Source organism: Pelobates fuscus, chromosome 2, assembly GCF_036172605.1.
Source record: "Pelobates fuscus isolate aPelFus1 chromosome 2, aPelFus1.pri, whole genome shotgun sequence".
Classification (NCBI taxonomy): Eukaryota; Metazoa; Chordata; class Amphibia; order Anura; family Pelobatidae; genus Pelobates; species Pelobates fuscus.
This window is the reverse complement of record NC_086318.1, coordinates 424,606,386-424,623,391: the sequence shown is the minus strand read 5'-3', so window position 1 is coordinate 424,623,391 and position 17,006 is coordinate 424,606,386. Positions and strand designations below refer to the sequence as shown.

General features: G+C 37.3%; 1 protein-coding gene across 1 annotated transcript in view; it reads right to left on the bottom strand.

The window, feature by feature from the left end:
* Positions 1–1,606: 1,606 nt before the first annotated feature.
* The window catches only part of PCSK2 (proprotein convertase subtilisin/kexin type 2), a 113,237-nt gene continuing 97,837 nt past the window's right edge, over positions 1,607–17,006 (bottom strand). Inside the window, exons 8-12 of the mRNA XM_063444041.1 lie at positions 15,238–15,413; positions 13,038–13,253; positions 8,892–8,992; positions 6,347–6,574; positions 1,607–2,324 (exon numbers count right to left, since the gene is read on the bottom strand). Coding sequence (XP_063300111.1) covers positions 1,838–2,324; positions 6,347–6,574; positions 8,892–8,992; positions 13,038–13,253; positions 15,238–15,413 — 1,208 coding nt within the window. The 3' untranslated portion in view covers positions 1,607–1,837. The remainder of the gene's footprint in view (positions 2,325–6,346; positions 6,575–8,891; positions 8,993–13,037; positions 13,254–15,237; positions 15,414–17,006) is intronic.

Genomic DNA, 17,006 nt, shown 5'->3' with positions numbered 1-17,006 from the left:
GGTCCAAGGTTTTAGAAAGGGTATCAAAAGATGATCAGCTGAGGTAAGTATTGGCAGAACCATGTACTTTAACCATGATACAAGAAGCAGTCAGATTGATTTTAAATTGAAAAAAAAAATCAATTAACGCCTTTAGTGAGAAATAAAAATTCCCCATTCGTTTTATTTTCATAGATTCCCTCCCAACAAAGATTAATTCCTGACCCTATAGTGTTAAAACAGTATTTAGGTTTCTGACCTCAACTTGCCCCTTCCCTAATTAGAGTAAAAAAAAAAAAAAAAAATTGGATCCTACTCCTGATTCGCCTCCTTGGCTGAGATCATTAGAATTGAATTTTTCTGGCTGAAATTGTAAATTCTGATGACCTCAGCCAAGGAGGCAGGATGGGGGTGGAGTCAAACAATGCCCTGGTCAATGAGCATCTCCTCTTAGAGATGCATTGAATATGTGCATCTATATAGGGACTGTTCAGCGTTTCAATGCAGAGCACCATCCCAGGAAGCACCTCTAGTGACTGTCTGAGTGACTGACACTGTAGGTGTCCCAATTAGCACCTCCTCATAAAGATGCATTGAATCAATGCATCTCTATGAGGAAAATTTAGCTTCTCCATGCAGAGCATAGAGACGCTGAATGGCAGTGCTGCCTACTGTGCAGCACTGCCCCAGGAAGCACCTCCAGTGGCCATTTAAGGAGTGGCCACTGGACGTGTCCCCAGGGGGCAATGTAAACACTGCCTTTTTTCTGAAAAGGCGGTGTTCACATGAAAGTGCCAGCAGGGACTGACATTACTCACCAGAACAACTACATTAATCTGTAGTTGTTCTGGTGACAATAGTGTCCCTTTAAATTGAGAAGGTTTGTGCAAAAACTGGACCTTAATCTGGTACCCTGCGCTCATAGTACATCTTTTTTTCTGCCAGTATCTGCACAAAATTGTGTATTATATTTAAGATAAGTTCAAAAGAAATATTAGTGATTCATTATAAAAAAAATTCTCTAAAATTAACCAAAATTATTTTTAAAATTTACTTTATCTTGAAAATGTTTTGTTTACTTACTTAATGTGAATAAATCCTGAGCTACAGTTCATATTGTTAATTTAAAAACTCATTTTGAGCTGCAGCTTGTCTACCAGTAGATGTCAGCAATAATACATGTCTTATGCAACAATGTGTAGAAGATATTTTTCTATAAGTCTCCAGGCATTGTTGTTTTTTTTACAAGAAAATCACAGAAACACAGCACAAATAGAAGCAAATCAGGCTTCTAATTTTTTTTTTTTTTTTATAAAAGAATAAAAGTGGCACTTAAATTTGTTTTAATACTGGACTAAACCAATTTCATAATACATTTTATGATATAAAATGTGTTTTTTTCCATGATGTATTCCCTTGAAAAGACTTTATAATTTTACATTTTTGATTACATTTTGAAAAATGTGAAAATAATATTTATTTAATATTATATATTTCTCATTATATTTAAAATATTTTCATATGATTTAATGATTTAACCTTACAATTTTACAGTTATGTGTTTTGTAGATATATAAAGAATACTAACCTGATTTTGTAAGATATTCTGTAGAACACACACAAAAAAAATGTCATAAATCGTTTACATCTGTTTTAAATAGTTTGAATTGGGGGGTCACTCTGTAAAAAATATATATTTATTAAATTCCTAATAAAGGAATAGATGGCTATAAAGTTTTAAAATGTTAGATACAGAGAGACAATTATATCTAATACAGAAGGTTAAGGTGTTAGAAAGGTACACAAAAAAATAAAGTACTAGAAAGAAAAACAAAGGACAGACATGCAGAAAGTAGTGCTAGTTTTTGCTTAATAGACTCTTGAGACTTCTTTCAACAGCTTCGTCAAGTTCCTCTTCTAATTCTTCTTTCTTGGACATCGCCAACTTTGACTGATAATCTCGAACAACTTGGTCTATATAAGGGGCACTTTGAGTCCCATGCAACATCAGGGTCCATTCTTTTAAAACACCTTTCTCAGGCATGCCCCCAACAAACCCTATTTCAAGAACCCAAGTCCCCCTTGGATCTTCCCCCCATGTGTGCGTCGTCATGAATGGCCATTTGTCAAAGCCCACCTTTGAGTCATTATCCCTTGGTCTTCGACTCAATAGGATGGATTTAGTTCCCATCGGTGAGGTCATGTTGATATTTAAGTCTCCACGTCTTGTGGAATTTACAGTGATAACAGCTTGAACATGCTCAAGATAACGTACAAAGTTTTCCTTTCCTTCACAAGCATCCGTTGTAAGTGTAAGAATCAGCTTTCCACTTGATGGGATTTTCCTAAAATTAAAGAAACAAATATAACGTAATTTAAAAAAAATCATAAATACATGCGTGCATCTAGTGTTTTATATCTTATAAATATAACAAGCAAGGGGTTGCGTAAATATAGATAATATTATTATTAGTAGTAGTAGTATTATTGTGGGAATTTTCATTAACATGTTGTGATTTTTATAACTAAAATATGAATTGTACATGTTTAAGTGATAATGTTGGAAAGCAAAAATATAATGGCTGCAGTATTTATAGAACAATTCCATCTCGATAGAACATTTTGATTTTATAATTCTAGCCCCTGGTATTACACTTTGATTTTAACCTTGCCACTTGGCTGGGAAAGTTGATGGGTGCAAACACTCAACAATAGTGATGTCCCGAACAGTTCGCCAGGAACCGTTCGCCGGCGAACATAGCGTGTTCGCAGTCGCGAACACGCGCGATGTTCGGTCCGCCCCTATTCATCATGGAGGTGGGAGGGTCTGGGAGGGAGGGTCTGCTGGTGATTGCCTGGAATGTGTCTGCTGGCTGTGAGGTACAGGGTCAAAGTTTACTCAATGATGACAAATAGGGGGTAGACCAAGCATCGCTCGTGTTCGCGACCGCTATGTTCGCCAGCGAACGGTTCCTGGCGAACTGTTCGGGACATCACTACTCAACAAGAAGAAGATGTTTAACTTTCCTATTTAGTAGACACCAATAAACCCTGCCAAAAAAAAGGATAATTATTTTTTATCTAGTTTTTATTGACTTTTTTAGATATGCAGTATTACCAGTACTATGCATGTACTGTTTAAAATGCCACATGTCTTAAAATGTTTGTGTAGGAGATATACATAGATACAAAATAAGATAATAATAACAATTAAAATTAAAAATCAAATCTAATAGCATGGTACTCGAGTTTACCCGTATCTGGGTGGTGGTAGCAGCCTTGGGTTTTCTTTTTTTATATAAAGCTGTGTATCTTGTAAAATCTGTTATACATTTAAACATATATATAATCTTCAGGTACTGATATTTACTACAATATGTACATGTATGAAATGGGTATCATGATTTCAGGCCTATTACAGGCTCCTGTCCATATTTTACCCAATCACTATTCTGTTTAACTCCTCCACTGCTGGACAGTGGAGGTGGGTGCTGGGGTGGAGGTGGAGGTGGGTGCTGGGGTGGAGGTGGTGGTGGTGGTGGTGGTGTGTGTGTGTGTGTGTGTATGTATCCTAATATGGTGCCCCATCATTCTCATTGTAATGAGAATTTCCAGAGCTCAGGGAATGGGTTATTAACAGTTAAAGAGCGGATGCTTGTTTCTAGTGGCATTTATTCACATACATGCCCTGTAAGGGTTTAGGGATGACTTTGTTGTTCTTCTTATAGTTATAGGATGTCTGGTTGAAGATCTTAAACCAGCAAAGATGTTGTGGTATAATTTGGTCCAATTAGTATCAAAGAAGTAATGATTTAAAGGGACACTATAGTCATCCTGATCAGGTCATCCCATTGAAGTATTCTGGGTGCTGTGTCCCTTTCCTCTTAACCCTGACATGTAAAAGATTGCCGTTACTGAGAAGCTGCTATGTTTACATTGCAGGGATAAGTCCACTTCCATGTCAGTAACCAATTAAAACTATGTCACAAGACGTGGTCGCATGATTTAATGCTTTCCTATTGGAAAGATCAAATGTGCAAGACACTTGCTGCTCATGTGCATTAGGTCCTTAATGATCCTCAGAGGAACATTGAATTGGACATCGGTGGAGAAGGCCCTTCCTCCTACATGACATCACAGGATGAGGAGAGGTGGACAGCAGCGAGGGAGGTCTTGCTACTAGAAAATAGTAAAATGTTATTTTCTAACTTAAACTGTTAAATAGGAGGGTTGGGACGATTACACCTTAATGCAGCTAGGATGATGGACACTATAGCATTAAGAATACAGAGCTGTATTCCTAACACTATCGTATTCCTTTCAAGAAATACACTCTAAATTAATCTGGAGCAAGTAATGTATACACTATGAATCATTCTCAGTTATACGTAGACAGAGCTGATCTCTCACTTCTGACCTTGGATCTGGAATAATTACTATTTTCTAGAGCAAACAGACCATCCCACCTTGTGAGATTCCAGGAATTATTTATCTGTAGCTTGAAAGAATACATTGTGCATTTATTCCTTCCTCATTTCTATTCTTTTTTAACATCTATGAGACAGAACACGCTGGTGTTTTACAAAGGAAAGGCAACATCATTTTATAAATTTGTATCTGTTTATAACAAAAGTGTCAAAGTTAGATATGTGGATGTACTGCAATTATTACCCAATGAATGTTTTGTAGGCATTACAATATTTTTTTCAGAATATATTATCATTTTTCTAATGCTGACGGAGGTATAATGAGGCACAGCATTTTGAATTTTAATGGATTTTCCCTTTTCCAATCGTGATACGCAGCAGATCCTTCCAAGCTTGTTTCCACTAATTGGCAGGGTTGCTAAGGTGCACTACAGAGTATGCTCATATGACTAAATATAGAATGTGCTTCTGCAAGTGTATGTGAAGTGAAAAAACAATTACATACAAGTGAATCAAATTGCAATGACAACTCATTTTAATCACTGTGAAAATATATCATACTTGACATTTATTTTCCAGAAATATATACTTTTTTCAACAACTGGCATCAACAAAAGGGTAATTAGATGAATGAAGAATTATCCTTTTTTTGGCAGGGTTTATTTGTGTCTACTAAATAAGAAGGTTAAACATCTTCTGCTTGTTGGGTGTTTGCATCCATCAGCTTTCCCCAGCCAAGTGGCAAGGTTAAAATCAAAGTGTAATACTAGGGGCTAGAATTATATTCAGAAAGTCCCCAAGTCACAAATTCAGTAAGAGAACCCTTGTTCTTCCATTTTAACAATGAATTAGCACCCTATCAATTGCTATTAGAACATATATATATATATTGTTTATTTTTTTATTATTATTTTTTTTTGGGGGGGGGGGGCGAAGGGGGGGCAGAGTACTACTTTTATAAAGTGTTACAAAGACACGTTTCATCTCTCCTGCAAGAGGACCTGGACACAGCAATCTCATATCACTCTCACAACATCTTACAACATAGTATCTTTACAGTCCTAGGATAGGACATTTAGATCCAGCATGTCAGCTCTGCAGCACCCAATTCATACCTCACAGTTCATCCAATCATGTAAATTATGAAGCACTCACTTGTCTCCCACAAACAATGAAGCTCAGCCACCAAGCTACAAACTTGCATACTGGTATTTAAGGATCCATGCAGTTGCTGATTTAAAAAGTATTTTTTCGACATTGATCTGCAAAGTACATGATATTATTTTGAGGCCATCCTCTGAGATTTCTCCAAGCACTGTGGCCCCTTCAGTGATCTGAAATGGTCATGGTGTTTGCAGTCTATTTGTGCAGAGTTTTTTTGTGAAACACTACATATACAGAGTTATTGCCCTTTGCTGCCGGAGGTGAGACACTACATCTGGCAGTGTCCTTAGGGCAGCATTATCCAGAAGAAGAGTTCTAGGCTGGCTAATGTCAATTGTGAGAATATTTGATGTCTGTCATCAGCACACATAAAATGCTGATGAGCGACAACCATTGGCAACACATTACCCCCTCTGTGCTGCCCAAGGCGTTTCTTCAACCCATCCTCCCTGAAAGCCCTCTCCCTCCAGTGAGGTAGTAACATCACCAGAAGAAGATTGGGCCAGGAGAACTTGGCTCGATGCAGGAACTCAGGTTTTATTCTGTGTTTGTTTTGCATTTTCAGGGAGTGTGGGGGAGATGAGGGGGTGAATGGCAATGAAGTAAAGGTTATTCAGAACAAAAACAATGTTTTATTAAAAAAAATACACTGTTATTTGGTTGGAGTAAGTCTTTAACTATTACCAAAGTAAAGTTGTAAGTAACTCCAAAATACCAAACATTATGCTATTTTTGTTAGCATGTAGCAATGGTCATCTTTCATAAATCTTGCTTACCTTGGTTCTTGTATTGATCCACCAATACAGTGAAATCTCTCAGGAACAGTTTTCCATTCTTTTGCCATTTTAACCATAGAGCCGGCATCCAGAACACCATAGCCAAACAAGTGATTAAATTCTAGGCCAACGCCATTCCTCCTCCACTTGTGGACTTCATCGTGGAGTTGGTTCCGTTTCGATGTCAGCACTGTGAGATGTTGCAAATCCCTCCAGGTGAGACCTGGGCTATTGCAATACAAAAATTACATTACAATATTGAATTACTTCTAGGGTTACAATGGTAAAACAAAAGTGACTGAATTAGTTTCATGTTTAAGAGATGAAAATACTATTAAAGGAACACTATAGTCACCTAAATTACTTTAGCTAAATAAAGCAGTTTTAGTGTATAGATCATTCCCCTGCAATTTCACTGCTCAATTCACTGTCATTTAGAAGTTAAATCACTTTGTTTCTGTTTATGCAGCCCTAGCCACACCTCCCCTGGCTATGATTGACAGAGCCTGCATGAAAAAAAAACTGGTTTCACTTTCAAACAGATGTAATTTACCTTAAATAATTGTATCTCAATCTCCGAATTGAACTTTAACCACATACAGGATTCTCTTGCAGGGTCTAGCAAGCTATTAACATAGCAGGGATAAGAAAATCTCAATAAACAGAACTTGCAATAAAGAAAGCCTAAATAGGGCTCTCTTTACAGGAAGTGTTTATGGAAGGCTGTGCAAGTCACATGCAGGGAGGTGTGACTAGGGTTCATAAACAAAGGGATTTAACTCCTAAATCGCAGAGGATTGAGCAGTGAGGTTGCAGGGGCATGTTCAATACACCAAAACTGCTTCATTAAGCTAAAGTTGTTCAGGTGACTATAGTGTCCCTTTAAGGTTATCACTAAATTTTTATCTTTCAAATACAGGTCCATGAAAGGTCTTAATTTCGTGGGTTCAATGAATTAGTTAAATAATTAAGAAAAAATCAACAGGGTTGTATGAACAAAATAAGGGCTGCACAAAACATGCATTAATCTATTAGTAAGCTAAGTAATAGTTGTTTTAGTGAAGGTCGGAGTAGGGGTACCAAATGGCTGCCACTTCTTGTAGACTTCTGCAAGATGTTTGACCTCCCCTACACCCAAATAACTCTATCATCATATAGCTTAGACTCTTGCTGGGGTTTTTATGTTTTGTCAAATTGTTTCTTTCTGGTTAATGTTACACAATAAATTCCACACTTTTCTATCAGAATACAGCTGAACGATAATTATGAGAGATGTAGTGCATCAACGTCTCGGTGGCCATGTTTTGACACTCCAGATTTATAGAAAGAGCTAAACAATAACTGACTATATTCTCTCCAAATAGTCTGTATAGAATGTTGTGGGCTAATAAATGTTTTTTTTTTTTTTTTTACCAAGCCAGGGTACAGGGTGAATGCTACATCATCTAATTACATTAGCTAGGTACAGAAATACATCCAAATGTTTATAAACATACATTAAAAGACAAAGTGTAAAAAAGTAATTTTATTAAAACTTGTACTCATAAAAAAGAATATTGCTTTGAGTAAGGAAAAAAAGTGTGTGTGTGTGTGTGTGTGTGTGTATGTTTGTGTGTGTGTGTATGTGTGTCTTTTCTTCTGTTCCTAAAACATGGTTACGCCTGCACAATGTTAATTAACAAAAAAAAATTCTCATTAGTCTTTCGCTTGAAAAAATCTAAAATAATTGCAAGGCAGAAATATTTTATCTTCCTTATTTTCCACTTTCTGTTGACTATATTTCAATACATAATGATTTTCCTTATTGTACTTTGGCAGCCACATCTTGGTGGTGTTCAGTGTACATAAATTATCTTGGCAATTTATACAGTACATCAATGAGTGTTCTTCTGTGGGGTATCTGTCTTTGTACTTGAAATCCTTTATTTCTGAGTTAAAAATAAATAAAATAAAATACAATATCCAGCAGGATGCAGTGATAGATTGCATCAGGATTTGTTCCCTAAAAATCAAGCTGCGTCAGGAAGACAGCCTGCACAAATTATACGCAAAAACAGCTGAGATATTTTCATAACTCCCTATATTTATTTATGCTTTGTAAGTCTGCAGCACATACTTGAAAAACCCAGGACATACTTGAAAACGAGAGAAATCTCAATGTTTCTTTCCTGGTAAAATATTTTATAAATAAATTAAAATATCTGGAGACTTGCTGTTAGTAAATAAGCTACTTTGAAATTCCATAGAGCATTCTGAAAAATGTTTCACTTTGCTCTGCAATGATAGGAAAAGAGAGATAGAGGCAAGCATATTGCAAGCATTATAATGTAATATCCTTTAATCAAATAGCTTGGTTATGAAGGAAAAAACAGGGCCTTAAATTATACTGATACATTAAACAGCATTCCTGTTGTGTTAAAAGAACAGTTAGTTCAAGTGTTTTGAATTTAAAAACAAAACAAAAAAAAACAGCTAATTACTATTTTAGTTAGTTTTTAGATAAAGACTTGTTTATGTGTCTGTATTAAAGGTTGTGTGAACATACTTTGCCTCCAGGGCTAAAGCGAACACCCCAGCTGCCTCTGGTGCGGCTGCAGATGTTCCTGAGTGACGCAAAGTGCAGTTTCCGTACAAATCTGTTGTCGCCTGAAAGCACAAATTAAAAATTTATAGGTCAAACCATCTCATCATATAATTCATAAAAGGCTGTGAGGGATGCACTGAAATATTTATTTTGCAAGTCTTTAGCACAATGGATTGAATGTTTGGTGCCATTTTCAATAAAATATTTCTAATCAAAGAAAAAGGACAGTATGTTAAAGGGATTGTCTGGTAAAGAGCACATTTCAAAGTTAATTTCCTTTCCATTCCAACTTTGTTTTTTTTTCAGATTGCATTACTTAGGGGACTCTCTGCTAAAGTGTGAGTAAAGATAATTTATGGTTTATCATGCTAATCTAAAAACATATTTGATAGAGTGCTAAAGGATCTGGCTTTGTTTGACAGGGTGCTATAGGATCTGGTTTTGTTTGTTAGGGTGCTATAGGGTATGGCTTTGTTTGTTAGGGTGCTAAAGGATCTGGCTTTGTTTGACAGAGTGCTATAGGATCTGGTTTTGTTTGACTGGGTGCTATAGGGTATGGCTTTATTTGTTAGGGTGTTATAGGGTCAGGCTTTGTTTGACAGGGTGCTATAGGATCTAGCTTTGTTTGTTAGAGTGCTATAGGGTATGGCTTTGTTTGTTAGGGTGCTATAGGGTCTACCATTGTTTGACTGGTGTGCTATAGGATCTGGTTTTGTTTGACAAGGTGCTACAGGGTCTGGCTTTGTTTGATAGGGTGCTATAGGATCTACCTTTGTTTTATGGGGTGCTATAGGATCTAGCTTTGTTTGTTAGGGTGCTATAGGGTCTGGCTTTGTTTGTTAGGGTGCTATAGGGTCTAGCTTTGTTTGTTAGGGTGCTATAGGGTCTGGCTTTGTTTGTTAGGGTGCTATAGGGTTGAGCTTTGTTTGTTAGGGTGCTATAGGGTCTGGCTTTGTTTGTTAGGGTGCTATAGGGTCTGGCTTTGTTTGACAGGGTGCTATAGGATTTGACTTTGTTTTACAGGGAGCTATAGGGTCTAGCTTTTTTGTTAGGGTGGTATAGGGTCTGGCTTTGTTTGTTAGGGTGCTAAAGGATCTGGCTTTGTTTGACAGAGTGCTATAGGATATGGTTTTGTTTGACTGGGTGCTATAGGGTATGGCTTTGTTTGTTAGGGTGCTATACGGTCAGGCTTTGTTTGACATGGTGCTATAGGATCTAGCTGTGTTTGTTAGAGTGCTATAGAGTATGGCTTTGTTTGTTAGGGTGCTATAGGGTCTACCATTGTTTGACTGGGTGCTATAGGATCTGCTTTTGTTTGACAGGGTGCTATAGGGTCTGGCTTTGTTTGATAGGGTGCTATAGGATCTACCTTTGTTTTATGTGGTGCTATAGGGTCTGGCTTTGTTTGTTAGGGATCTATAGGTTCGATCTTTGTTTGTTAGGGTGCTATAGGGTCTGGATTTGTTTGTTAAGGTGCTATAGGATCTGGTTTTGTTTGACAGGGTGCTATAGGATCTACCTTTGTTTTATGTGGTGCTATAGGGTCTGGCTTTGTTTGTTAGGGATCTATAGGGTCGATCTTTGTTTGTTAGGGTGCTATATGGTCTGGATTTGTTTGTTAGGGTGCTATAGGGTCTGGCTTTGTTTGATAGTGTGCTATAGGATCTGGCTTTGTTTGATAGGGAGCTATAGGGTCTAGCTTTGTTTGATAGTGTGCTATAGGATCTGGCTTTGTTTGATAGGGAGCTATAGGGTCTAGCTTTGTTTGTTAGGGTCGTATAGGGTCTGGCTTTGTTTGTTAGGGTGCTAAAGGATCTGGCTTTGTTTGACAGGGTGCTATAGGATCTGGTTTTGTTTGACTGGGTGCTATAGGATCTTGTTTTGTTTGACAGGGTGCTATAGGATCTGGTTTTGATTGACTGGGTGCTATAGGATCGGGTTTTGTTTGACAGGGTGCTATAGGATCTGGTTTTGTTTGACTGGTTGATATAGGGTCTAGCTTTGTTTGTTAGGGTGCTATAGGGTCTGGCTTTGTTTGCTAGGGTGCTATAGGGTCTACCTTTGTTTGTTAGGGTGCTATAGGGTCTGGCTTTGTTTGTTAGGATGCTATAGGGTTTACCTTTGTTTGATAGAGTGCTATAGGGTCTGGCTTTGTTTTATAGGGTGCTACAGGGTCTACCTTTGTTTTATGGGGTGCTATAGGATCTAGCTTTGTTTGTTAGGGTGCTATAGGATTTGGTTCTGTATGATATGGTGGTGTGGGGAGCTGGCTTTGTTTGACAGGGTGCTATAGGATCTGGTTTTGTTTGACTGGTTGATATAGGGTCTAGCTTTGTTTGTTAGGGTGCTATAGGGTCTGGCTTTGTTTGCTAGGGTGCTATAGGGTCTACCTTTGTTTGTTAGGGTGCTATAGGGTCTGGCTTTGTTTGTTAGGATGCTATAGGGTTTACCTTTGTTTGATAGAGTGCTATAGGGTCTGGCTTTGTTTTATAGGGTGCTACAGGGTCTACCTTTGTTTTATGGGGTGCTATAGGATCTAGCTTTGTTTGTTAGGGTGCTATAGGATTTGGTTCTGTATGATATGGTGGTGTGGGGAGCTGGCTTTGTTTGACAGGGTGCTATAGGATCTGGTTTTGTTTGACTGGGTGCTATAGGATCTGGTTTTGTTTGACAGGATGCTATAGGATCTGGTTTTGTTTGACTGGGTGCTATAAGATCTGATTTTGTTTGACAGGGTGCTATAGGATCTGGTTTTGTTTGACTGGGTGCTATAGGGTCTGGCTTTGTTTGCTAGGGTGCTATGGGGTCTACCTTTGTTTGATAGAGTGCTATAGGGTCTGGATTTGTTTGATAGGGTGCTACAGGGTCTACCTTTGTTTTATGGGGTGCTAAAGGATCTAGCTTTGTTTGTTAGGGTGCTATAGGATCTAGCTTTGTTTGTTAGGGTGCTATAGGATCTAGCTTTGTTTGTTAGGGTGCCATAGGGTCTGGCTTTGTTTGTTAGGGTGCTATAGAGTCTACCTGACATTGTATCAGTAGGATTAGGCATCCATGGTATAAGCGAAAACCAATTGGCAGTGAGATTTGAGACCTCTTGACCATTATTTATGTGGGCATTCTCATTCTCAAGTGCTCTACTAACCCAGCATCTGCAGCAACTGATGGAGTCCATCTTGGTTAACAATAATTTGAGAGCCACCTACCTGTCCTTTCAACCATGTAATGCAAAGGATAAGCTGAAAGGACATAGTCTACACTCACTTGATAATATTAACTCTTACATTAATGCTCTTGGGAGGGAGAAAAAAGGTAAGAACTGCTAATTAAAGCCTGTCAATATTCTTGGGAAACTTAAATAAGCATTTATTTGGGCCAAATTAGCTCAAGGTAATGGTTTCCTGGGTAGCTAATTCAGGTATTTTGCAAACTACTTATCAAATCACCCCTGTGCCAGCATTCAAGGCCATTTCACATTGGTGCCATCTGTGATCGCAAAATTTATAAACAAAAAAGTGATGGAAACTAAATTTAACTGGATCACATTATGCATGATAAAGTATCTTATAGAAAATGATGCATACATTATTTATGGGAAACACAATGCATAATTTAAGCACTAATCCTAAACAGATTATCTCTCAACAACAGACATGATCACAGTTTTATTTATCTTCTGGAGAAAGAAAGTTGTTTTAGAAAATAAAGCATTTTTGGATAATCATGGGGAAAAAAAAAATAGAATATGCCGCGTGAATTATTATTTTTTTTTTAAAATGATGAAACCTCATTTATTAGAGTTATGTTTTTTCAACCTTGACATTTCTGTGCAGTAGAGTTGAATGAGAGCTTTGCACACAAATTATTTCTCCTGATGTTTCTTGTTAATTTATTTTTTTAGAATATGGCCCACATGTGATATATATTGAACTAACGTGCCAAGATCAAAGCCACTTGAAGGAGCTTCTCATCAGCCGGTGGTGGAGCCATCACTGTGCATTGCATTATTTAATATGTGCTCCAACAAAGGAACATCTGCTTTCTCTGTACAGAGAATGGAGCACAATAATAGCTTGTGAAAGGCTGCAAGCTAATAATATTTGAACTTACTACACCAGCTTCAGGATTCCTCTTTCTTCCATTACTGAATGTGGAAGCCAGTGTTGAGGAGCAGCTTTCATCATAAAGTGCAGTCCGACCATCGTTAATTGCTGAATTAATAGAGATTGTCCACATGCTGGATGCATAACCATCGCAGTTGCAATCATCGTAACTTCCCCCATCTCCGGAGGCCCAGACGTAAATACTCCCTTTTCTGCCTCGGCCCTGTCATATAGAACAGAACTGTTATATTTCATATCATGTTAGAAATTGTTTACATTCTAATTCGGAGTTCCATCCTGTTACATAGTAACATATTATATGGAGGAAATATTTAATGGTTGTATAATACAGCTGAACGTTGTACTAGATATAAAATTCAACCTTCTACTTCATGGATCAAAAGATTTGTTTTAATTTGTGGCAAATTATTTCTTGTTTGGAAAATCGCTGTTTTCCTATAATAAAGAATTTTGAAGAGAGGCTGCTGTAATTTTTATCTAGTGTTATAGCAAATGTGAATATCAATTGTACTATTCAGTAAATACTTGTAGGTATGTAATTTGCGTTTTAGAGGTAATATTCTTGATGCTTATTGAAGGAAACATTTTGCTGTAAAACTTTTAAAGGGAAACACTAAACTACCCTAAATTAAGAGTCGTTTTAAATTTAATTAGAAGTGTAACCTTTAAAATGATAGATGAACTTTAAGTGCAAATAAAACAGCAGATGTTGTTTTTATACAAAATGAATGTATTATCAAGGATATATGAAAAATTATCAATCATAATGTGATTAGTCCTCCGGTGCCAGAATTAATGTGTATAAAAAGAGATTGCAAATATTTGCCATGATAATTGGGCGTCTATGGAGAATGAACTTCTTCAAATTTACTTGATCTATCACTAGAGTTTGTCAAATCCATGGCAATGTGTGCTTTAATAGGGGAAGACATAATGAAAGTGACTAAACTTTCTTCAATAGATAACGCGTATCATATTTAATAACAGGTCATGTAACGCAGTAAATTCAGGAAGTATTGTTCAAGAACAGACATTCGGGGCTCTTGTCACTCGATGGAGAGTTGCACCTACATTACAATCAACTTTCCTAAAGTCTTTTGGAAAAAACCATCTCAGCACTTAACAAAAGCCAAGTTTGTTATAAAGTTACTAATTGAGTTTGACTCATGCAGCCAAGGTCATTTAGTACAGATGGGGAATGTAGTCACCTTGCACTTATTAGTTGTTGCTAAGTGAATAATAATAATTAGTTATTCAAGTTGAGGATTTAAGGTTGCCTGCTGCTGATGTCTGGTCGTGAACATTCGTATAATGAGAAAGTTCACAATAATAAGTAAAATGGACGGGGATCACCATGACAGCAGATAAAATATGAATCAGCTGGCCAATTCATCATCATCTATATAAGAAGGTCCGTATGGTAATCAGCTGCATAATCAGTGGTATGCTAGTCTCATATCCCAGCAAGCAGTGTAGCTTCTGATGCCCCCGAACTCTATCCCTAGCCTCGGGAATGTGATTTATCATGATTATTGTTACAGAAAACATGGTGGAATTCCTATGACTCACAGGGACAAAGCATTTTTTATCTTCCATGAATTCATAAAAACATATACAAAATAATCAAGTATATGTACATGTTCTTGTTGATTGTAACATAATTTCTTTAAAGTTTCAAGGCAATCAAAATGTAAACATGAAAAGACATTGCCTTGTTGCAATGCATGGCAGCGTCAAGGAAGGAGAACTTCAGTATAGCTCCCTAACTATCAACTGAGCAACCTCCATGCAAGTGACATGTTACCTCGGGGGGTCTTGGCAAAAAGTTACAAAATGTCACAAATGCCAGTGACATTTTAATTGGCGTTATTCGCAGCTAAGAACCAGGAAACCCCAGTGAAACCAACACACCAGTAAGTGTCCATCTACCTCAATTCCTTATAGACTGTAAACTTGTTTGAGCAGGGCTTTCTTAATCTCTAATTATCTCCATTTTATGATAAAAGAGTGTCGCAGAATATGTGATAGCTATATAAATCAGTGTAATAATAAATTGATAACATTCTAAAAAGGAAATGTTCTTACTTACTCCACTTTTATATAACCTATAACATATAGAAATATTCATACCAAATTTTATATTATTTATTTAAATAGATAAAATCATGTTTGAAAAAAACAATTACCTTGTTGACCCCATCAGCCATTGCTTGCAAAGTCAGTTCTCTTGGTCCATCCACGGTTTTTCCGTCATCAGTTGGCCCCCAGCTGGCACTATATATATCTATAATTTGTGGCATGTGGCTGATGGATGAAGCCTCAATAATATCTGTCATGAATGGTTGGTCCAACATACGAATCCCTATGTGGGTCAAATGACAACAGGTGCATTCAAGAATCATACTTTGCTTATACCATAATTTTAGATTTCTATGCATGTTTAGCAATAGCTTATGACTATCCTAATTTATACACTGTGGACAATAATTCCTGCTAAAACTGTCATTTGCAACCATTATGTGCATCTCAGGCCTCAATCACAGGCGAATGCTTGACGCTTATCGAATGTAATGGTTGCCGATAAGCCATTAATGATGTCGACAGTATCATTTCAGCAAAAAGACCTCTATACGTTATGCTAAAGGAACACTATAGCATTAGGAATTCAGACCTGTATTCTTAATGCTATAGTTTTCCTATCCGTATCTAGACTAGTCCACCCCACGTGTGCCATAAAATGAATCTAGAGAAAGCATTTTACTAACCTTTTTCCAGTGCTAAGACTCCCTCAGAGCTGTTCACCTCTTCGCCAGGAAGGCTTCCTCAAGTTATCGTCCAAACCAATGCTTCTCAGAGAGGAGCATTGAGGACCTGATGTGCATGCGGGGTGTGCAACACGCGGGCATCTAAGCTTCCCCAATAGGAAAGCATTGTATTCACCTGCCGCAGCACGTGACTGTGTTTAACTAGAGGAAACACCTCTAGTGGCCATCAGTATGACAGCCACTAGCAGCGAGTTTAACCCTTCAAGGAAAACATTGCTCTTTGCAATGTTTTCAGGTGGAGGAGGAAACATACAGGACCACTGCACCCACACTACCTCCCTGGAATGAAGTGGTCTGGCTGACTTTAGAGTACTGTATAGTAGTCAAGCTCAAAAGAAGACTTATCAACATTTTAAGTGAACCATAGATGCTTATCAAATTTCACAGCAAAAGGAATTGATAAATCATAAAAAAGCACCTTTCAAACAATTAACTAATACCTTGAAAATCTGCAAAGTGTTTGCTTACAACAAACACTACAAACACCTCTCCTAAGCAAGGAACGTCACTAAACTTTTACTAACTATGGATTCTAGTCAGTTAAAGGGCTATTCCAAGCACCATGGCAACTTTAGTGATTTAAAGTGGCCATGGTGCCTAAAATAAAGTGCAGCAATTTACTATGAAACACTAAACACACAGAGATTAACCTCTCTGCTGCAGGAGGTGTAACTCCACTTCCAGAAGGCTTTATCCAAACAAAACCAGTGTTTTCTCAAAACCCATTTTTTTTTTTTTGGGTTGGAGTAACCCTGTAAATCTAATAAAGGTTTTATTGACATTGTTTCATTCTTTAAGGCAAGACCAAGATTAAGTTAATATAAATTTCTAACTGTGGCGTTACCGGCAGAAAAACTTCACATTTATGGATTGTGATCACCTTGAAAACACTCACACAATGCTAGATGGAATTCAGGAAACATTATCAATTGGATTGGGATACACCCCGAAGTAATGCATATACTTTACAATAGCGTCTATATCAAACCAAAGCAGAAGTGTTTATCTTTACGTGTGATTATAGAGATGTGAACAAAACATGTAAGAAAATACTGTGACTACGTACGGTGCCCCATATGTATATATTGTTATGATCGTTTAATTGCATGTTGCTGCAAAAACTACCCTTC